This window comes from Semicossyphus pulcher, unplaced genomic scaffold, assembly GCF_022749685.1.
Source record: "Semicossyphus pulcher isolate SPU_LCO1_2020_fin unplaced genomic scaffold, fSemPul1.0.p SCAF_6, whole genome shotgun sequence".
In the NCBI taxonomy this organism is placed as follows: Eukaryota; Metazoa; Chordata; class Actinopteri; order Labriformes; family Labridae; genus Semicossyphus; species Semicossyphus pulcher.
In genome coordinates, this window is record NW_027211737.1 from 2,788,062 (window position 1) to 2,812,099 (window position 24,038).

Consider the following 24,038-nt stretch of genomic DNA (forward strand, 5'->3'; position numbering starts at 1 on the left):
TGCCCGACATAAGTTACAACCTTACAACGAGAGGAGAGATGTGTTCAGGTCCAGGTGGAAAAATTCAAACTCAATCTATTAATAGAGAGGGCAGAAATTGGCCTCTAAACCTTCTCAATAATTTCAGTTGATTGACTTATGATTCGATGTACAAAGTGAACGTTCTGGGGGACGAATCTGCCAGAACCCCCAACTGGGGTCTAAGGCCCCACAATAACCTCATATCCTAACACATCGTAACCTCAGTCTTCATTAAAATATCAAATCCAATAATCAGGTCTCGTCTCGAGAACTGTGTTGCAGAATGGTATGCAATATACTGTATATAAAGAAGAGATTGTGTGGCAGGTAAACTGATATACCATTTGGGGTGTGGGGTACCAAATCCTAAAATCGCCTAGGGCACCAAAATGGTCACTTCTTTTCTTATTGATATCCAATGTGTATGTCTGACTAGGATTCTGTCCTTGCTTACTGACAGTTTGAGTTTATAGTCAGGACTTTTCAACTAGAGGTGAGTTTTTTGGCTCACTGTATCCTCAGTGGAAGTGAGAGCTACAACATAAAGCAGTCTCTGATGTGTTTGAGTGGAGTATTTGGCTGGCCCTCTTGCTAACTTCTCTTTTATTTTCTTCTCTCTTCTTCTCCTCTGTATGTGGCGGCTTTCCAAACCACGACTGTAGAATATCGTGAGTAACTCTTTCAACCACCCCCACTGTTCTTCCTCGTTGCTCTTCTTTTCTCACTGTATCAGTTAGGTAACATGTCTCAAACCCTTATCCTTATGTGGCTCTGTGCTATGCCGTCTGCTGTGTCCTTAACCCCCTCAACCTCAGTGTCTGCTGGACTGGTTGTTTGAAGTTACAAATTTGGTCAATGTTAAACTGAAGTGCAAGACAGGTAACTTACTGTTGGAATTCAGTGAAACTCAGCAATACTGAATACCAGATTGCACAGAAGAACAGGATTTGGTTAAGCTTAAACATAAAATATGGTTGAACAACTCATTTTAAAATTCAGTGTGCAGTTTGAATAAGTGCAACTTTCAAATCACAAGAGTTGTAATGTAAATAAAATCATATTTGTCCAAAACAAGCTGCAACTGGTGGAAGTTTTAGTTTGTGTCTGTGAGCATTTCGCTAGCTGACAGGAAAATGCTTACAAGCTGCACACACAGTTAACTAAGTGTGTAGTATAAACATTAAATATGTAGCTTGACACTTTTATTAAATTAAAAAACTAAAAATATATACAGTATATATATATATATATATATATATTTTAATAAATTAAGTAAAAAGTAAAGTAATGTAATATGCCGTAGTTTGGCCCCTTTATATCATTCATTTTGAGATCAATAAGTAATTGTCTTTAATGTCGATCATAAAAACTAGCAAACAACTTGTTATGTTGAACACAATGTTGACAATGAAAGTGGCCTGTAGATCAATTTACAGAAAATACTGGAAGTTCAAATTATATCAAAATTGTCTGTGAGTCAGACAAAATGTTAATCGATGTAGCGCTGAGCTGTAAAACTCATATTTGATGTGGCAATGAATTCTGGTAAATTTCATGATACATGAAGTTCTTTTCATAGTTACTTCATATAAAACGAAGTATGATCTGAAACTAAGATGGTTAAAGGCCATAAGCAATGTGGGTTATTACCTAAAGGTTGTAATTGTGATATATATTTATTTTTTTTCTGGGTGAATTTGGCGGGAAATCTGCTTGGTTGAGCTCTCAGAGTTTGTGGTGATGGCAGATGGTGGAAGGTCTGACAGGCTGAGTCACTTCAAACATGTTCATCTTTTTCTGGGAGAAGGAACAGAAAGTGATGGAGTTCATCAGAGAAAAAAAACGATGTAGCCAGATAGCACTGCAGAGGCAGAGCTATAAAGGCTTTGGATCCTAAGCACTGCACAGACTCGAGTGACTTCAGCCCTTGGTGTGTCATCACAGAGCTCATCAGCTGTCTGTCTGTTTGTCAGTCAAAACCAGACTGCCGGACATGACTTCATTTCTGACATACGTTGTCACAGATGATTCTTATTATGTCTGACATCCTGTCAGAACCATTACCGTCCCCTATGGGAAAGACACACCCACGCTGACCAACTTATACACTGGCAGATTTACAAATAATGGACATCGAGATAGGCACACACAATAAATTGTACTTTAGACTTATTTTTTTTAATGAGATTTCATTCCAAACTCAGATTGACTGTCCATCATTAGTAGGAATAGGTTGGCTCACACTAAAGACGGTATGAAGTAGTAAACCCATATTGGCTAGAGTTGAGGGGCAGTTTCCTTGTTACACCTCAGTGTCTGTTCTTGTTGTTGATCCCTGTATTACTTTGTTCCGTGCGTGTGTGTGGGTGTGTGATTGTGTGCGTAATCTACTCTAGAATATCCACAATGTCTTCTACCACTGGTGGCTATAACGTCCCTGTGCTGCTAAGTCTAACCGCTCAGCAAAGCTAACCGAACCCCCTAACTAACCCCTGTGAACTTAAACCCCTCAACGTAAACCTCTCTATTGTTGCCCCATCCAACCCAGACTGAAGGTTTATAAACATGCCCGAACCCAACTGCACCCAAAGAGGAATACGTTTGGTCAGTTTATCTTAACTTCATGGCCTAGTTTTAAAAAAATATAGCTCAAGACCAAAAATATAACGCTGTGTTCAAACCAAAAGCGATTTAAAGTTTCACCTTGAGTTACTCACACATGCTTGACTTCTGGATCTTTTGTGTTAATTGGTTAAACACATTATGTAAATATACCCCATGCCCGATATGTCAGACAACCAAACACTGTTGTTTCTTTTACTACTTCCAACATGTATTGCCCATTCCAGCTACTTGACGCTGACCAGCTCAGTCTGATGAACTGTGAGCTGGGTCAGGCTCTGCTCGGCTTGATGGACACCATCAAAACAGATTCCTTTTCAGATGCTAAGGGTCTATGGCAGTCACACTGTATTCAGCAAGTCACTTGTCGGCTGCAATCTGGCTTACCACAGAGGTATGAACCCATAATAAACACATTTTGCTCTGCTTTAATTGCAATAAACAAGTTGACAGGATGCCAAAATGAATACATCATAATGCAGAAAAATGGAAGCTTTGTCAGGTCTGTCTCACTGACAAAACAAGCAATCGAGTTTGGATCGACCATTTCAGATGCCACGTCAGGGTAATCTTAAGACGTATAGGCTTTCACAACACAGTATTAGTCTGTCTGAAATTTACGCTTTGCATCGACTTTGTATGCAATCAACCACAAGAAAAATTTGCTTCGCTTTGGGTTTGAAAACATCTTTAGTACCATTGTGGAAAAAAATCCTCAGGTTTATCAGAAAAGTTCTCTAAGGTTATTTACCCCTTGGGTCAGTTTGGGTTCAGACAAAAGCTTTGTGTGTTAGGGGAGGCGCCGCTCATGAAAAAAATCTCTTTGCGCACAAAACCATTAAACGCTTTGACGTCCTGGCAGGGCTTTTCGAGGCATTGCTGAAAGAAAGAGACGGAAAAGAGAGCAGGAGGCAGCCACCATGATGGAGAGGTACCGTTTCCTGGCTGTCCTGTACTGTCCTGTCTTGTGTGGTGCTAAACCCTTCCTGATACACTTTAATCATTACAACGCAAAGAAACACCTCTGACAACTAACGCTGTCTTTGCACTGCTGTGACACTGCATCATGGTGAATTTATCCTGTGTGTGGCAGTACAGGTATTTTCACCCCTTCTAAATGCTTCCTAGCTGCACTTTATCAGCAACCTAGTTATTACTTGCACAACATCCTCAGATACAACATTTCTAAGGCCTATACTGTGCATTTACCACAGTACATGGCCTTGGAAAGAACTCATTTCTGACTCTTGTTTTGTTTTTGCTAACTGTTTCATTACTACTACGGGAGCCATCAGAGGCAAGTGAGAAAACAAATCTGTTGATCCGTTTCTTCAGTCTGATGTTAATCATTTTTTCTTCTGTGTTTATGACTTGAATACAGCTTGGTGGGGGCAAAAAAATTGCCAACATATTGGTTTAAGTTCCTTATTTTTTTTTTTATTTGTGAAATGGGTTGGGGAAAAAAGTTTTGCCAGGTGGTAAAAAACAGCTTTTTTTAAAATGTGTGTTTCATCTGGGGCGTCTGTGGCTCAGTGGTAGAGTCGGTCGTCTTTCAATTGGAAGCTTGGAGGTTCGATCCCCAGCTCCCTCAGGCTACATGTCGAAGTGTCCTTGGGTAAGACACTGAACCCCAAATTGCTCCGGTGTGAATGGGAAGAATGATTGACAGTTGGGCACTTTAGGTAGCAGCCTCTGCCATCAGTGTATGAATGTGTGTGTGAATGGGTGAATGTGACATGTAGTGTAAAAGCAGCTTTGAATGGTCGTAAAGACTAGAAAAGTGCTATATAAGTGCAGACCATTTACCATTTACCATCTGCAAATACAGGTGGACATCAAGGTTGCCAGGATAAACTTTTTTAGGTAACCTTTTTTCTACTATAAAAACATGAAAAGTAACTGAGAAAAGAGATCCTGGCAAACTTTTTTTTCTCACCTGCTCAAACTTTATTTCCACCTGTTTTCCCAGGTGAAAAATTAGCAACTCAAAACATTTTTTTCCCCATCTTGTAATACTTTTTTGCAGTACTTTTTTTCCCTACCTGGGCATGGATTGAAAAACAAATGACCCATTTGCCTCTCAGTGCTTCTGTGGCGAGCGCAGAATTGGTAACTAGTTCTGTAGTCTAGTTAACACTCATGCTGCGGTAACTGCTGTTAATAGGGCTGTCACAATCCTTCTACAGTTTGATAAGGCGTGTGTTTGTGTGTGACATGATGATTTCTGGAGGCCGTGGGCTACAGGTTTTTTCATGTGTAATACTGTCCTCTATCAATACATGGTCGTATCACAACGCTCTGTGGGTGCCATTCAAACTCAGCAAGCTTATCAATTTTTGGCGCTAGACCTCACATCCACCAGGGCTCAGGCATGCCATTTGTTGTTTGGAATAGTGTGTTAATGTGTGTATATTTTAGTGTGAATGTGTGTGAGTGTGTTTGCGCACATAGGTCAGTGTCACATACTTTTAGAATGCAAGCCTTTGATAGAAAGGTACACCTCAGCTAGTTTCACAAATCGAATTATGCATGTTTGAATGAGCGAGACATTTCTTTTGCGAACAGTTTGGAAAGGTCACAGCTGGATAGAGAGGGTTGGGTGAGATAGCTGCAGAAGTACGTATTCATGCACACACCAACACAATTTGATTCAGCATCCTTTATGCGTGGGTGTTAGAGAATTTAAAAGCTCTTGTCACTCAGTATGAAAATACAAGCCGGCTAACTGATGGATCCTCCTCTCCTCTGAGTCATCCTTCTATTTATGGCTCTGCCTTCACCAATTCTGCAATCAATGCTGACATGTCAACATTGCTTTTTTAAATTCCTGAGACAGTGCTCTGGATAAAAAATAGCTTGAGATTAAAAAATAAAATGAAATACTCATGGATGTAACACGCTTTGAATTTTACTGTGACACTTTGACGAACCTCTGCTGTGGTTTATAGAGTGATACAAACAGGATAGCTGTTAAGGGTTGTCATGTTTCCTTTAATGAAGGAAAAGGGGAAATTACTTTAAAGTGACCATCTTTAATAGCTAATTATTATTCTTATTCCGGTACCTGAGCACGTAGCAAAGCACACATTAGCGGATATCCCAACACTCTAACTTGACTGTCATAATGCTAGGTAGCTTCACTGACGTAGAAACATGAAGTGAGTTTTCATAGAGCACGAGAACACACTCGTGTATCGAAGACACAGTGGTGTATGTAGTCAACTTATTTGGATATTTCTCCAAGGCTTACTCTCTGAGCCAGACAGAAAAAGAGGTCTGTTCTCTAGCTTGCTTCACAGGAAATTGGCGTTCTCAAAAATGTATGATAGAACCTGAGCAGTTCTCTAAACAACATGAGAACAATGAGAACATTTAAAAGAACTGAAATAGGCTACATTCCACTTTATTATGAAAGAGAATATTTGAACAGAATTAAAAAATTACAACAACAATATTATTATTATTATTGTTCTTGTTGTTTATTATTGTTTTTATTATTATTATACACCCTGTGTATAAGTAATGCAGGCACCAAACTAAGCAGGGACGGAAAGCGAATATGAATAATGATAATGGGACATATATTTAATAGTATGTCTTCGTTAGCTATTTAAATGAGTTTTATTTATTTTAAAGATTTGTTCTCTTAGGATTTATGTTTTTTTTGTAACTTCAAACACTCATTGTTGATAACATCAGTTAACAGTTGGCCAGTTTTGTTCAATTCAAAAATGTAAAGGCTCAGTAAACCCAGAAAGTTGCACAGCAAAACGGCACACGACACATGGACCACTCCCTGGGCTAGTTTGTGTCAGACTGTTAAAAGGGAACTGGGAGCACTCTGCAACTAGTCAGTAAGTCATTCAGCAACCGATCCCAGAGCTAGCAAGGCTTGCAACGACCCTGCGGTAGTGCACAAACCAATGGGTGATGTCACACGTGCTGTGGTTATTCTTCTATGATTGCCTCAGTTTGTACATCACACAAGACTCACCTCTAACAATCTCATTGAAAAAAATACTTGCCTTTTATTCATGTCTCTGATGAATTTTGTTCCCTGACTCTGTTTTGTTCCTCATTCTTGATATCTCTATCTCCTTCTTCTCTTCCCTAAAATGGTAGAAACTTTCGCAAGCACCTTCGGATGGTGGGCAGCCGCAGGGTGAAGGTCCAGAGTAAGTCTTTCCACGTGTTTGTACGCATGTGTCCGTATCTCAGTGTGTTTTCATGCATTCGTGCTCTGCAGTGTATACTGTCATAACATTGGAATTCAGGTTCATCAGAATTGACATGTGCTTTATGCATGGGGCTACAGTACTCTGCATGTTAGCTGGAAGACTGTTTTAGAATATGTTTATGAATCATACACATCAAATGTTTTTTCCTCAGAAAACATGTTTATTTTGACTGAGGCAGTTTTCACCGAGGTTTTTGGACTGGTACATGTATGTCACTGTGTGTGTCTCTAGCTGAGCTGTGACTTTACACATTTGCTTTACAACAAGAATTGTGTCATTTTTATTGACAAATTCAGCGACCAATTTGTGCGGTTACCGGTGTTACTGCGGTTACTGAGGTGGCAGCTCAGTGTCTGCTGCTGCCTGCTGACTGTGACAGCAGCACAAGATAGTAAAGATGTTAGACAGCTGCCTCCAGTAACAGATGACGGTACCTTAATCAGTCAATCTTAACATTATTTAGAGTTTACATATTAGAAATAGGTTACAACAACAGCCTGATTATATGAGAAATAGAGGGACAAATCGACCATCCGCCACATGTGGTGAAGTGCTATGTAATATAACATTATTCTACTAGCTAGTGAGCTTAATCAATTAACAGCTGCATTTAATCATCACAGAGTAGTTGGCGAATTCGTTTTTTATAGACTTTCAATAAGCACGCATTTTCTATTTATTTGCTAGTGCAGCTACTCTGTAATGATTACATGCAGCTCTTACTTGATGAGGCTAACTAGCTAGCTGGTAGAGGAACGTTATATACGCGATCATTTCTTTACTCACCTGGCGATGAACAACAAAATGCTGTTTACAGGTCACTCAGAGAGGGACAACATGACTGTAATAATAATTGATAATTGATCGGTAGTAGATTCATTATAATATACTTGATCTGCTTCTAAAGAATATCTTCATGACTCTTCATGACATAAAGGCTTGTGTATTGTGCACTTTTTTCCAAAGTTAAAGTTTGTCACGATTGTAGGGCAGTTGATGAACTCCACATGTCCTTTACATCATTGTCTAAAGTAAAGTTACATAGAAAGTAAGGGTAAAAGTAGAAATGTTACAACAGCTTGCAGACTCGGATTCATGTAAACTACTGAATGTGTACTGAAAAATCCATTCATATCAAACTCTGATAATTTGAGTGTCATAAAGCTCAGCACTGCCATGTATTTGTGTGTGTGTGTGCTGTAACTCAGACACCTCTGAGTGAAATCTATGGATTCATTCCTGTCATTGTAGTCCACCTTTTTTTAGTACTTCACAGATCATGTTTGGCTGACAGTACCTCTCTATCTAACATTAAGATTGTCCCATTTGGGTAGAGGGTATGATCATCATATTTTGACCAAATGGGGAACCATCCGAAAGAATTAATTGAAAATAAATAATGAATCAGCTGAATTAGTTTGATGCCAGAAGCAGTAAGATCTCACATCTGTACACTTACAAATAATTTAGTAAATGATGATTAATAAAGTTTATATATGAGGAAGGAAAAAAAAGAAAAGAAAAGAGAAAGTTTGCCGTTTTGGCCCAAGGCAGTTCAAATCTAGTGGCTACAGATGGCTACCTCTTTGAGAGTAACTTACGTGACTGCGATGCATTGGCTTAAGATTGGGCAGGTTTCTACTTGGATTAGTTCAACTTTCTACAAACAAAAACTTGTGGCAACAGTATGATTTGAAAGATGCTATGTTCACATAGAAATTTGACATATCAGTGTCTTTAAGTCATATAAATATATAATGTGAGTCGAAAGTTGGAGGGAAATTTGATGATCTGAATGAAATCAATAATAATCATAAGATTGTTATATCTGGAAATATATCTCATTAATTATGCCATAATAAATAAATGCATATTAATATAAAATCTGTCTATAAATGGTTTGATGTCTTAGTAGCACTTCTTTTGAGTCTTTTGATTTGAGGATGCAAAGAGAATTCATTGGTTTCATTCCCTTTTTTTTCCTCTGTAAAAGCAAAGACAATCTCTCTGGACTGTCGGTTAGATCACAGGAGCATTTGGAGTCACCTTGCTCCTGAGGAAATTGTAGGGATTTTTTTTAACAACTTTGGTTCAGTGGTTCAGTTGATAAGCTGAGTTCTGATCCACAGCGTGCTCTGTTTCTAATTTAAGTGGGAAGTTTGACCACTGGTAGCAAAGATCGGATATTTCTCTGCTGTGATTTTTTATCAAGATTAGCTCGGATTCAATCAATTGGACAATTGAATGATGTCAAATGATAAAACAATATAAAACCTTCAAGAAATTAGAAAAATTATATACTTTTATTCAACTTTTATTCAAATTGAATCTAACCCTATGGTAGCATAAGACCACAAAGGGATACATGAATCCCTTTAGTGTGTGTAATCTTCACACATATAGGTCAATAAGGCAGAACCCTTGTTTTATGGGGTTGATAAAAGTTAGGAGAGAGTGTATGTGTGTGTGTTAGTGACTCTCTTTCCCCCCTAACTCCATCAGCCTTCGCCGACCGTCGAGCAAAGAGTTTCAGCCGCTCATGGAGTGACCCCACACCCGTCAAGCCTGATTCACTGCATGACTCCAGAGACAGTGAGTTGATGCTCTCAATCCTCGTGCACACAAACAAACACACAATTATTCTATGTTGTACCTACTCATAACACTCATAACCATGACAGTGGACTGTTGCTTTTTGCTTACAAACACAATATGAGAATAAGAATATATATCTATGTGTTCTATACATACACAAAGCACAGCATGCATACACACTAATCAAGCACTAAGAACTTGCAGACACATCAAAGCTAAAGAAGACAAACTGACAGACCTGCATGTGCCTCAGGAGCGATGTAAACACTGGGAGCTGAATTTCAATGGAATGAACTCCGTTTGTGGCTGTTAAAACTGTGCAAATGAGACAAAAGAAACCGTCTTCTTCGGAAATTTCCACAAAGATTGAAATGCACCTTGAACTGCTTTGCCGAGCCAATAGGCCCTTTGTTATCAGGTGCTGATTACACATATTTAAATGAGATAATATGCAGACATTTGCTGCAAGAATGTTACCCGCTTAGCCCCATATAGTAATAGAGTTGCTGATAACTGGAGCATAGTATTTATTATAATCATGTCATCATTTCCACCTTTATGTGACTAACAAATACAATTATCTGATATTCTGTAAGTAATTTAAATTGAATCCGGGGCTAGAACACTTTTCTGGTGCTGTTACAATGGCCAGGGATAAAAAGCTTCTTTTCTCTGAACAACCCGCTCTTGCTGGCTCACTCCTGGGAGAAAGCTGGTATCACATCTGTGAAGTCTGGGTTTCACAATAAACCGTAAAATGAGCTGCTTCCTCCCCTCTCGACTTATAATCTATGTGGGGATGGAATTGACCTCATTCAGCATGAGGCACAGTTCTCTCCACAGAGAGTGGAGTGACTGACAGTTCTTTTCCACAATCAGACATAAAACAAGAGCAAATTGCCCTTAAATATCATTTGGACAATTTTTATTGTGCAATTAAGTGTGTATCAATGGCCGCAATCCATTCTTTGTGAATTCACCCCAAAGACACAAACAGACCAATCACTTAGAGACACACACCAAGTACATGCACTCTCGTGTTGTTTCAGCTCGTGTTTGTATCTGTTTCCCGTACGTGCTGCCTGTGTATCCACTCCTGTTCTATGTTTCTCTTCCTGACTGTTTCCCTCCATCCACACAGAACATCCTCATTGTCCCACCTGTTGTTCATCTGCTTTGCGTGGTCGCTGTGTCTGTGTGGCTGGGCAGATAAGGAGAGCGTTATTGTGTGTTATCGTTTTGTGTTGTCTGATTTTAACTCCTTTCTCCCCCCTTGTACTGGAAAATAAAGTAACAGGTGCACCGCTTTTAAATGGAGCACCCTCCTCTCTAATCTTGTTTGTGGGTTATCCTTTCATCTCGCCTTTGTTCTTCTGTGTGTGTGTGTGTGTGTGAGCCAGGTGGGGAGCTTCAGTCCTCCTCAGGGACACTAGATGAAGGGCTGAATGAGGACGCCGACTGGGAGGATGAGAGGGAGATGGAGAGAGTGGCTTGTGAAGGAGAGGACTTCATCCCTCCTAAAATCATGGTCAGGATCTGAGCAATCAACTTTCTAATTGACTTGAACAAATTCACAACATATGCATCGATTTCTTGAAACTGATGAAACCAAGGGGATTGACACACGCTTTGTGTTTCTGATATTTCACAGCTGATATCCTCCAAAGTCCCAAAGGCCGAATATGTTCCCAACATCATCCGTAGAGACGACCCCTCTATCATCCCCATCCTTTATGTGAGTAGGAGCTGACATGCTCCACCTTTTCGTTTAAGCTTAAGACAATGTGTGCTTTATTTGTACAAATGTTGCAGTAGTTGCAAAGAAACAAAAATAAAGACTTTTCAATGTTTAAACGCTTTTTAAAAGAAAACACAACACTGCCATTTTTTACCTCGTAACAGTGCACATGTAGCAAGGCTTAGGGCATTGGTTGTCGCCCATCAAATGACGGCGATACATGACTGAGCCTATGTATGTTAGACTGACAATCAGACATTATTAGTCAATATGTTGTCATGTCAATTAGGCTTGCCGCAGTAGTTGGTCTCACCAGGTGGTTGAGCATGCGTGGATTACATACCTTTCTCACTACCCCACTGTCATTTAGATTTCTTTTATTTTTTTTGTCATTATAGGACCCATTTAGTAAAGTTTTGCTAGTTAGCAACAAGAAAAAAAACACAGCATTGTGTTCTGCATTTTGTGTTGTGTGAAAAAGTTTTCATTTTGGCACACACTGGAAAACGTGTATGCTAATACCTGTATTTGGTCCATATTGTTGTGATAGTATCAGCAGAGTGATATATCAGTTGAGATTTTATGTCAAAAATGTATTTATTTTATTCAATTTTAGTTTGTAAACCTTTTAGTATGTACTTTAAAGACAGTAGCTCAGTCTGTAGGGACTTGGCTTGGTACAGACCAAGCATGGAAATTGCCTGGGCTCCGTCGAGGTGTCCTTAGGCTAGGCATTGAATCCCCCGCTGCTCGGGGCGCATGTCCATGTGCAGCCCCCCTACTCTGACATCTCTCCATTAGCGCATGTGTGTACTTCAGGCCTTTGTGTGTGTAGCATGTTTGTAAAAAACAGTGAAAAGATTGAATTTCCCCTCTGGGATTAACACAGTATATTTTCTTTCTTCTAAAAATCACAATTATTGCAACGGCTATATAACGATTAATGGCTCGGACTAAAGACTGCTAGTCCATTAGGAAAATCTGTTTCCCGGGGCCACTTGAGCATACAAAGCATGAACCAGTTTGCAAAGACCAGCTACACCCTAATTTATGATGGATTCATGCTGTCAAGTGTGCAGGGTTCATTTTTCTGTCAATCATCCACTTGAAATCATGTTTCTCCGAAACAGGCAGACTCCTTGCAGCTGAGCTTTAATGGTCTGTAGAGTGGTGTTCTGTTCTTTGTGTTCAGATAAAAACATTAAAGGCTGGGGCTGAGAACAGCTGCCCTGGTGAAAAGAGATGTAATGTTGATGATTTATTGTTGACTGTTACTGTGAAGAGTAACATCAGCGCTCCTAAAACGATGTCTAACAATATCTGATTCCACTAATGACTTAATCTCTGATGTTGTGTGTCCAAAATCCTAAATAATGCTGTTTCAATCTTTCATGTAAAGGACCATGAGCACGCCACGTTCGATGACATACTTGGTGAGTGTGACATTTGTGTGTTTTTTTTTTCTAACTTTAGATCTCAAGTGAAAATAACTCCCTTGGTGTAAATGTGGAAAAGATGAGGGTGGAATAAGTTAGAGCTTGCTGGAGAGCAGAGATGACTCATTGTTTTTGTACTCATGTGTTTGTGTGTGTGTGTGTGTGTGTGTGTGTGTGTGTGTGTGTGTGTCTCTGGAGGGACAGCCAATTTATGTGTCTCAATATTACAGCTGAGTGGGAAAGTGACACCTCTCTCTCTCTCTCTCTCTCTCTCTCTCTCTCTCTCTCTCTCTCTCCCTCTCTCTATGACTGTCTCTCACCCAGAGGAGATAGAGAAAAAGCTGACTGCTTACAGAAAAGGATGTAAAATCTGGAACATGCTCATTTTTTGCCAGGTGAGTGACAGAGTGACATTATTGTGTCATATTTTCCTTTTAATTGGTGTTGCGTTACAATTATTTTTGTTTTTTAACGCCCAAAAATTGACATATATAAAGTTTAATACATAGAGATAAATATCGTCTTGCAGCGAAAACAAATAAGCTAGAACATTTTTTTGGCTGCTGAGCCATGGCGGTAAAAAAACAAAACATATGACACAAATGAGACATTTAAAAAAAAGCACATTGTTATTCTTATGCTCTCACACAAAGTTTTGACCCTGCTTGTTTGCATACCATTATCAGTTCTTCTGAGCATTTGAATTCTGAGGCATGTGACAGGATGAGATGACCTTTAGCAGAATCTACAGTAACACAAGCTCCTCCTCACAGGGAGGTCCAGGACATCTGTACCTGCTGAAGAATAAAGTCGCCACGTTTGCGAAGGTGGAGAAAGAGGACGACATGATACAGTAAGCCTCACTTCATTATGCAGGTGTAGCCAACAATGATTTATACAGATTAGGTAACATAACAAACCACAGAGGTAAAGTTCCTGTAATGCTAGCAGTGTGCTATTTCATTCCACATATGAACATGTTCCCTTTAAAAACAGGAGATGCAGATTTTGCTTGCTGTTTACAGTAGCCAAAAGCACTGCATATGACCACATATGAGCACAAACACAGTAATGACCCACAACTGCTCACTAGTTCATATGTCCGGTGTGTCCTAGTGGAGGGATGTAACATTTAAGGGTTACTTTGAAAACAACATTAATATACACCCCTGAGTGCAGCATGACTGATCAATATGTTAATGTTTTCAGGAAATGACCAACAGCAACATATCATTAGGAACACGTAAAACAACTTTTCTCTCATTGTTTGGCCAAATTCAGGCATATTTGTGATGATCAGTGAAATAGTTATTTTGTTGTCAAGGGAACATTTATGAAAAAAAAAAGGTAAATGTCTCAAAGGTATGAATTGCATTTAAATAATTGCTTGTTGCATAAAAGCATTGGACAGAAATCTCCACCCAAAGTACCTTCATTGTTTTAAATCATGACTTCCATGCGGTAACTCATATTTACTCTTGTCATACAATCATTCAGTTTTAACCTTAACCCTCTTTCTTACTCACTTCTTACCCAATAGTTGAGGGTGTTCTTAACCTCTTGCCTCTCATGTGTGTGAAGGTTCTGGCAACGGCTCAGCAGGCTGATGAGTAAACTAAACCCTGAACCCAACCTCATCCACATCATGGGCTGCTATGTGCTGGGAAGCGCTAATGGTGAAAAGGTAGTTGTCTTTGTATTCTGAGTCATCCCAAGCCTTAAAATCAAATAACACTCCCACGCGCCACTAATTAGTGCAAATGCTTAATTAAAATGTCTGCATGTTTAAGCAGCATACTAACTCATAACCACAAATACGCACACAGATGCTCAAAGCCATATGCTACCATAGCACCATGCAGACAAATCATTAGGACAATCTGTTGGCTTTGTCTTTCACTATCATAGTCTTGCAGTGTCTTAGGAGGTGATGCAGGATGACTTTTTGCATATGCATTGCATAGCAATGCAAAAACTGGCAGGTTTTGTGCTATGAAAGATAAAATAGTGTACATTCTCATTCACTGTCACTTTCTCGAGTTCTCCTGCCACGACCCCTCCACCCCCGCAGAGACAGATGCTCTCTTGCTATATGCAGACACACTCACACACAGCATATGCACATGAACATGCCCACACACTAAAATGTTCAAACTCTCACATGCAGCCCCTTCTAGAACCACTGTACTGTATAACAAGTGCTTGTTATCATTGCTCAAAGCAATCTTTGGTGGTAAAGAATCATAAAGTGCTGCTTCTGCCCACTGCTCAAAGATATCTGAGTTTGAAATAAATAATAACCATGAAATATCAGAACTGTGTGCAGGGTCGAAGCTTTTTCATGTGTATTGTATGCTTGTGTACCTCTTGACCTCAGTACTTACAGATGAAGTGTTAAATGCAGTATGAAGCTTTGAGGACAGTAAGGACATAAGCCTTATTTACATTGCGATTCTGCAACAGTGCTGTAATAAAGCTCTTTGCCTTTGCCATTGAACAAAGCAACATCGGAATGAAGCCGCCCCAGAGTGTGTTTTTACATAGCATTGCGAAAGCACACACAGCGCTGTTCAGTCCTGCGGGCTATGGTGTTTACACTGACACCGCCTCTGTTACTGCCTCCGATGCTGGCTCAGAGACGGAACAACTTCCTTTCACCATTCTGCTCCATGCCTTTTACATTCAGACGAGATGTAACGGTACCGCCATGAACTGGCAATGTAAAAGGAGCTACTGACAAGAGAATTAGATGTTTTCGATAGGAACTTTATAATGTTGCCATACGAAGTATATGGAACAGAAACAACTTGTAGAAAATGAGATTAACATGATATAACATGATGACAAAGAAATATCTGAGTCCAGCAGGCTGATGTAAAAATAGTTGTATCTATTTGTACCTGGTAGGCATAAAGAGGTCCTAGCATTGCACTGTGCCTGTCACTATGACATTTGGCATCTTCTCCTCGGTGATTCAGTCACACAAGGAGGGTGGTGAACAGAGAAGGGCTTATCCACTGCATTTAACAAATATCCCTCTGCTGCTGCCTGTGTGCGCTCCTGCAAACTCAGCTGGAGTGCCACTATTAATAGACTGACTGACTGAGCAGCCTTCAGATGATGCTCCATTCCACCCAGCATCACTGCTTACAGCACGCTGTCAGCCTAACATTGCTGAAGTCAAACACAGGTGAAGAGGTTGTTTTCTTTAAGAGGACCAGAATCTACAATAGATTTTTGTTCTCTGTAGTAAATCAGGCCGGTGTTAGCAGTGCTCTGGAGTCACATCTTGTGATATGTCGATGGCTGATAGAGGTCACAGTTACTCACTCCCACTAAATCTTGACTTGTGATTTTTGAACTTTTTTAAGCATGAATGGCTGTACCAGTGAAAACATTTAATTGCACACACATTTTCCATTATTATTGATGATATTCAGAATTTAATGTGTGTCAGTTCAGTCAGTTATTTCTCACAAAGGGAGCCTATGATAGACATCACTGTGAATATGCCAACATTAACCAGAAGGCTGGTTTTCAGGAAACGATGTCTAATTAATAAACAGGATGAAAAGCATGTCGATACACTGTGCAGAACACAGACATAGGCAACAAAAAGCAGAGCAGCAAACAGCATATCCAGTTTGAATATCTTGAATCAGGGCTTATTTATGTAGCCTTTTCTTATTCAGACGTGGGATATGCTAATATTATTGAGGATATTGATATTGTTTTTGGAGCATCCTTTGACACCCTATAACTAACTAACGAGGAAATAGTTTTGAGGGTTAGGGATTGATCACTGGAATATTTACAGTATTTTAGAGGGTTTTTTATACTGATTTTCACAGTTGTTCTTCCACTGGCTTGCTCTGGCCTTTATCAGCCAAATAAATGTTGTATCTGTTTTTCCCCAAGAGCTGTAATCAGGAAAACACACTGCAGGTGTGATAACAGACTGATAAGAAGACTGCGACAGAAAAGACTAAACAATATCAGATATTTCTCAGACATGTGCATGAATGCAGTGGTGGACTGAACTACTGACTAAAAGTACATGCGTTGCAACGAGAAGATGACTCTGCTGTTGTATCAGCTGATCCAACATAAGTATCCAGTCCACAGTTCTGTGAATCAGGGTTCATTAATGAGTGAATCCACTTTAAAAAAGAAGTGCATCTCGCACACAATCACATACTCAGTCTGTAGCCCTTTGATAAAACTCTGCAAACTACAATCAAATCAATTTAACTCAAACCAGCATCATTTATGAATTTTCATTTCATAGGTGTGATCATACTTCTAATCACAGCATGCTCACTTGTTTTACTTGTGCTACTGTCCACCACTTTCAAATGATATGAACCCCATACATGCACTGAGAAATCAACTTCAGAGCAAAACATTTGGGATTTAGCTACACGCTGACGCTCAGCATCATTCTTCTGACCCCTTAATCAGGTTTCTCTGTTGGTACTAACACAGTTTAAAGCCAGTGGAAACCCAGATCCACAACAGCCTTCTATATGCAATTTAGGTTCTTATGTACATACCATAGTAAGCATTCAATAAGTCTTAGAAATAAGCTTCAATCAATAATGAAATCTTTTCATTAAAATTTCTATAAACTTTACTTCTATTTGGTGGTGGTAGTTGTCGTTGATAGTTGTCTTTTTGTTTGCTGCGGGAGTTTAGTGTGAGCCGTTGATGATCTTTTTTCAGCAGTAGGTTAAAGGCATCAGCTGGGGGACTTCAGCTCCATAAAAATATAGCACTAGTTAAAGCGGCAGAGACATTATTTAGCGACCTTGAAATTATACGACAGGCTTCTGCTTTCCCCTCTGATAGTGACAATTCAAACATAGCGTTAAACACCGTATGCTGGTTGTCACATCATGCACCATTGCTGTGTAGATGAGCCAGGCAGATGTCGGTTGAAATACGATCTGCCACGCCTCCAATGTCTTGAGAAATAACCTATTCAGCATAAGGAGCTGTTTTTTTTATCTAGGTTACTCAATTGTTGAATCTGAATTTTTGATCCCAATTGAGTGGATGCTTCGTGAGAGTCTCTGTTCAGGCAATGTTTTTTTCTATTTTAAGCCAAACTTCCTTTAACAATAGAACAGTAGGAAAAATAGTCAGACTCACTGCTCCGGTGAAACATTATTACTTGCTAACAGCTAATTTGCATTAGCATTTGCTAAGCTGACTCCATCTTAAAAAGTCATGCTCCATCGATGGCCTGCCACTGTTAGCTTCAGGGAAATGTTCAGGTTAAGCACCAAAGCAGGTCGGATTAGCAGCACATGTAGTCTACTGTCAGGTGTGTGACTTTTCACCTTAAACTACCGACTGCATTCAGTACTGCCATTATCCTCTATCATACAACTGAAACACACTTTAGCAGAAACGGACACTGCCTCCCTCTTTCTTTCTTGCTACTTGTTTATTTATGGCTGCAACATCTTTCATGTTCCTTATGAGATGCAAAATTAAAACACACAGGCACCCGCTTGGTTGTCTAGCAACCTTGCAATGACACAAGACTCCAGGAAGTGAATGTGCTCAGCAAAGATATAGTCTGCGTCACAGACCCCTCATTCATTCAACCTTTATTTATGTGCACCTCAAGGAATCATTGAGGCCGTGCTCTCATTTTCAATGATGTCGAGAGTTCAACAAAACAAAATCAATATGCACAAATAGAAACACATACAAAAACAATGGCAACAACACAATTACAATTACATACAAAGGCAGAGTAGTTTGTTATCATTGTTTTAAATTGACCCACAGGTACACATGTGAGACGTTTTAAAGTATGTTGCAGAGTGTTCCATGGGAATGCAGCAGAGAAGCTATAAGCAGTCTTTCCAAAGACAGTGTCTGCCTGTGGGACTTCAAGCATCAGCCAATTACTGGAACGTGTTGAGTACTGACTATGAGACCAGTTTAGTAAGGAGGTGAGATATGGTGGCATGTTGCCAGTTAAAGCTTTATAAATAAATAAAAAACAATATCTGTCAGGTCCCAACCAACCTTTACATACAGAATGCAGTGATGAGTGGAGTAACTTATCAGTGATGAATCTGAGTGGGGGTGGGGGGTAAATGGAATCTAGAGGTGTAAGAGTGGAGGCAGAGGCGTGTCCATAGATAACGTCACCATAATCTAGAACAGATAAAAAGACCCTGCTTTGTGCCGGGTCCTGCATCACCCTGTCACCCTGTTGCTTTTCATTTCTTCTACTGATCTAACACTTGAAAAGAAGGTGAAGTATATCGCCCAAAATGTTGGCCTTTAAAGAGAGAATTAAGAACTGATAAAACATGATCACATAAAAAGTACAAGTCCTAAAAAGAATGTAAACTATTTTGTACCGTCGGAAAAGCAATTCAGCTTTCCATCTGTATTTAGAGACATAACGGGTCCTCAAAGCTGAAAATGTTTCAAACGTAGCGACTTTTAACGGCAAATGTTCCATCCCTGCTTTTATTGAGGCAATATTGGGAATCATCTTTTTGGTTTTAATGAAACCGTAAAGGAGTGAGGAAAAAAAAAAATGATTTAATTTAGTTACTTTTAAATCAAACAGATTATGCAGGACCATGTATCTTTATCTGAGATCATGCCTGGATCCATCCTGCTCATTTGAGTTGGTCATTAAATGATCACATTTTGTAATGAATGTGAACTTTTTTTGGACTCATTATATCTTTAAAGCAAACTAACCCAAAAACAACAAAAACCATTCATCTTTGAACTGACGCAAAGCCTTTTAGAAATCAACCCTGTGAATGTGACTCGGCTGCTCGGCTCTATGTGAGATAGCACACCAGCTGGCACTGGACCAGACCCCAGGGAGTGAGAGGAGGGACGGGGAGGGCGAGCTGGAAAAAGGAGGGAGTAAATGTGTGGACGGTGCCAAAGGCAGGAGTGTCATCTGGTCTGACAGCCCTCCAGATTCACAAATGAACACGTGTTGTAGATACACGCAATAGGTGTAGCTGTCAAAGGACAGGTTGATGTTTTTATCTGGTCAGGCCATTTTCCACATCAGATCTTACAAAGTCACCCTTAAATCCTGAATAGAAGATTAAAATAAACACTGACGTTCGGTGACATCAGACATTTCAAAGGCTTCTTAAAGGCAGCCAAGAGAAGCTCCATCAGTATCCTGGACCCATCGTAAGACAGCTTTAGTGTTTGAGAGCTGAGAGAGCTACCAATAAGCATCTGTAAATCCTCTGAAAACCTGTGCCACAACTTAACTGAGACTTCCACAATCACAGGTAGCCACTCCCTAAAGCATACTCTGCCCTTTAGTCTAGTTTTCTCTTAATTGGACAATAATTAAAGAAATCACAGGTATTCAAGTTTTCGGGCGCTACTCTGCATTTCCATCAATTAAACAACGTTATTGAAATCCAGAGGCCCCGTATACGTTCTGTGCCGATCCGACGGGTGAGAAAATGGCAGTGGGAAGGTGATGATATAAAGTTACCTAAAAAACACTTATTAATGTCCAAGAAGTCATTAATGCGAGTCATGTAGCAAAGTGTAGTATTTGATATCTGTGACATTTGTATGATCCAAACTAAGCTTTGATCTTGTCTGCTGCATTAGGCTCTGGAAATCCTCTATTTTCCTATGCGAATAGTAAGCTTTTAATTTGTAAGGGAACATTACCGTGCATTGCTTTTGTCATGTTTGGAAACTACAGAGCGCTATGTTGTGCCATTAACAGCAATTACACCAGAATTATCCCCGTGGCATTCCAGAGTTTGCCGTGAATCCAGCTGGAGCAGATATAACGTAACCACGGAGCACTGCTTACACTGTCCGACGGTGAACTCTCTTCGACATAACAGGTGCTTACCGTACAGTAGCCACTGCCTTACAGAGTAAGGCAACATAAATAACACTGCAGACTGTAAGAGCCAGCCCTCTTATTAGCTAAACTAGCCAGCATGAGCACAGTGATGTAAAGTAATGGATGAGGATACATTTTCTCAAGTTCTGAACTTTTGTGTAGCCAATTAGAGGTTCTTGTAATTTACTCAGGAATTCCTGTTTTCTTCTTCTTCATAACGTAACTCAATTACATTTTGACCATTTACCAAACTACACTTATATTACTCCTTGTAGGCTTACTATATTAAAGAGATAAACTTTAATAGATAAGTTTAAGTACTTTTATATCAAAACTAGATGTAGTTTTAACTCAAAAACTCCAAAAGGCTTCATTTGCAGATAGTTTTGCAGAAAATGGCTAGTGTTTGGACCTTCCCCAAACAATCGGTATATTTCAGTCAAAAGATTTTTTCTTGCTTTAATCCCTGAAATCATGATTTATCAACACCATGCTGATAAAAGACTTGAAAATAGTGACTATATAACAATATAAACTCATATTCTGTCACAGTCTTTTACAATCTGGCTTCTTTCTCCAACCAGCAGAGTTGCCCCCTTCTGGCCATCAGAAGGGAGCAGGTTTAAGGCACCCCTACATTAGAATTGACTTTTAATTTGACCTTTGACTTTTAAATCTAAGAGGTTAAGTCCACTTGTACATGCAGTCTATGGTTTCAGCCTGCTACGCCTTTGAATACCTTTGTAGACCCTATAAAACACGGGGTATAATAAACTGTGCATAGTTGTTGTAGACTGATGATATGCTTGTTTTACCTTTCAGAGTTTGCACTTGAGCTCACATCTGTTTATTTTTCGAAGCAGTTCCACACAGAACTCTTTGACTACTGAAGAAGTCTCTGAATTAAATGGCACCACACGGTTTCACCGGCATCTGGCTGATTTCTTCTTCTTATTTAATGGCAGTTAGCACAGCTTTCAGATGCACTACACAAACTGTCTGATGGTACCACAGAACAACATTTGCTGGTTTTCAAGATGAGAGAGATGAAAATTTTTGAGATGAGATAATAGTTGCATAAAGTTTTCGATTTCTTTGTAAATTAATGACTTTTTGAATATTCAAAATACATCCCTAATTCATACCATAAAGCTATTATAGTAAGTTCTAAGGAGCTACAAACATGGTAAGAAAAACACTAGAATTGATTTTCTCACTTGCCTCTCAGGGCGTTTGCACCATACCTTTTACTTTAATTTTTCTAATTATGAAATTACAGGAAAAAAGACATTCAAGTAGAGCCCAACAGCAAACAACAGTTACAACTTGTCATTCAATGCTTTTTGTATGGTCAGCATTACATGATAGGCAGCAGTAACTGTAGGCTCAAAAGAGAAATACGTTTTAAAATCCACAACTCATGCAGGTATAGTGAGTTAAGGTGTGTTTGTCCCCCGCAGCTTTGAATGTAGTCCTGCTCTTCCAGGCCTGTAGCTCACTGCAGATACACTCTGACAGATGTGTCTACATGGACAGAAAACTTTACCAGAAGCGCTTTTCACTTACTCAGCTATTGCAGATTGTAATCGGCACATTGACCTTTTCACATGTCACATACAGTCAGCTGCAGGGCCTCCTTCTGCTCTTTGCATGCAGTCATATCCCTGCATCAATACTGGTTTGTTTGTTTTCATTTTGAAACGCCTGATGGCATTTGGAATGAAGTATTATTTATCTCTAACTCTATCCTTCTGTGTCTCTCTCCCTCTTTCCCTTCAGCTGATTCAGACTCTGAAGAGGCTGATGAGGCCCTCCTCAGTTGAATTCAAGTCCCCACTTGAGCTGTCTGCACAGGGTGAGAACACTACACACACACAAACACACACACACACACACACACACACACACACACATATGCAAATAGCTTCTAACTCACACGTGCGTCATTTCTGGACTTTTTGTCTTATAATGGATAACACATGTGTATTCCACCTGTGCCAGAAGTGTTGCATGCACCACAGCACATTGTATTGATTGCATTATCAGCCTCACTGGCACACTCACTGAACGTTAATAGTGGGCATTAATCAATGCCAGTGAGCTGCTCAGCAATGAAGAAAGCACATTAGGGAGTATGAGCAAACATACAGCTGAGCTCTTAAGGCCTCCCTCATCAGTCAGTTTTCTGACATCTATTGATGCCATGCTAATTATATTCCTATTAAAATGTCATCACTTTTTTCCATTGATACTTTTTTGAATGATTCGTTTTCTCCATATATGCAGCCCAGTGCTGTGGTGAAGCATTAGTTTGACTGGATTGTCTTATACTACAGGTCAACCCTTAAACCTCACTTTGTGATGGACCAGAGGTTGAGATGAAAGAGATGATCAAAGAACTTTTCATCCTGAGGGAAATTACTGCGCAGCAGTTGTTGTAGAAAGTACAAAAGAGTGCAAATATCTTTTCCCCAAATACTTAAACAGATCTAAACAACACTGAAAACAGGTTAATCAAAAAATGGAACTAAAACATGTTTCTTGTCACTTTTTAACTGCACTGAGAAGTGACTGTTAATCAGCAGCTCAGTGGATGACTATATTGAAACATCTAAACTAGGGCTGCAACTAACAATTATTTTATTATAGAATGGACTGTTGATTATTTTCACAATCAATTTTTAGTCTTTAAATTGTATTAAAAAATTCTTATAAATGCTCATCACAATTTCTTCAGCCCAAAGTGACATTCAAATTTCTTCTCTCATCCAGGCAACAGTTAAAAGATTGTTTATCGACGATAAAGAAACACAACAAAGAGTAGCAGCAAATCCTGCAATTTAAGAAACTGGAAGGAAAACGTGACATTTTTTTGCTTGAAAAATGACTGAAATCATGATCACTTATTAAAGTATATGGCAATTATTAATTAATCAGGTATTTTTTGTTTTGACCATTTGGCTTTATTTAATAAAGTCGAGCACGCCACTGAAGCATGGAGGACTTTGTCTCTGTATATGGGTGCTTGCTCCACCGACTGAGCTAAACCAGCACTTGTACTTTTGTAATCTTAAACTTGTTCTCTTTGTGTTGTGTTCTGGCTGCAGGCAAAGAGATGATCGAGATGTACTTCGACTTCCGTCTGTTCCGCCTGTGGAAAAGCCGTCAGCACTCCAAGATGCTGGACTACGATGACCTCTTGTGACTTGGCCAACCTTCTTTTGGTGTTGGCCAGTTATCTCTCGTCTGAGCCTGCTGTTCAGTTGAAGGAGCCCCTGAGAGGCTCCTAGACTGGCTCTGCGTCAGAGCTGGAGCAGCAGCGCAGCTGGGTCTTTTTTCCCCGTTCTGATGTGACAGGGTGGCCCTGTAGATTCAGCCAGTGGTGTACTTGTTCTCCCTTATCCATTTTCACTTTCTGCCTATCTCTCAGAGAATAGAGAAAGAGAGGGACAAGAAAAAGGAGGAGAAGCAAGGGACTCGTCATCCTAGCCTAAATGTGTCAGAAGACACTA

The 24,038-nt window shown here is 39.6% G+C and overlaps 1 protein-coding gene across 1 annotated transcript in view; it reads left to right on the forward strand.

The window, feature by feature from the left end:
• Positions 1 to 23,731, forward strand: part of nsmfb (NMDA receptor synaptonuclear signaling and neuronal migration factor b) — a 41,587-nt gene extending 17,856 nt beyond the window's left edge. The window contains exons 5-16 of the mRNA XM_069683587.1: positions 684 to 689; positions 3,506 to 3,574; positions 6,766 to 6,818; positions 9,384 to 9,473; positions 10,877 to 11,004; positions 11,128 to 11,211; positions 12,614 to 12,647; positions 12,975 to 13,045; positions 13,424 to 13,503; positions 14,232 to 14,334; positions 22,306 to 22,381; positions 23,634 to 23,731. Coding sequence (XP_069539688.1) covers positions 684 to 689; positions 3,506 to 3,574; positions 6,766 to 6,818; positions 9,384 to 9,473; positions 10,877 to 11,004; positions 11,128 to 11,211; positions 12,614 to 12,647; positions 12,975 to 13,045; positions 13,424 to 13,503; positions 14,232 to 14,334; positions 22,306 to 22,381; positions 23,634 to 23,731 — 892 coding nt within the window. The remainder of the gene's footprint in view (positions 1 to 683; positions 690 to 3,505; positions 3,575 to 6,765; positions 6,819 to 9,383; positions 9,474 to 10,876; positions 11,005 to 11,127; positions 11,212 to 12,613; positions 12,648 to 12,974; positions 13,046 to 13,423; positions 13,504 to 14,231; positions 14,335 to 22,305; positions 22,382 to 23,633) is intronic.
• Positions 23,732 to 24,038: the final 307 nt, after the last annotated feature.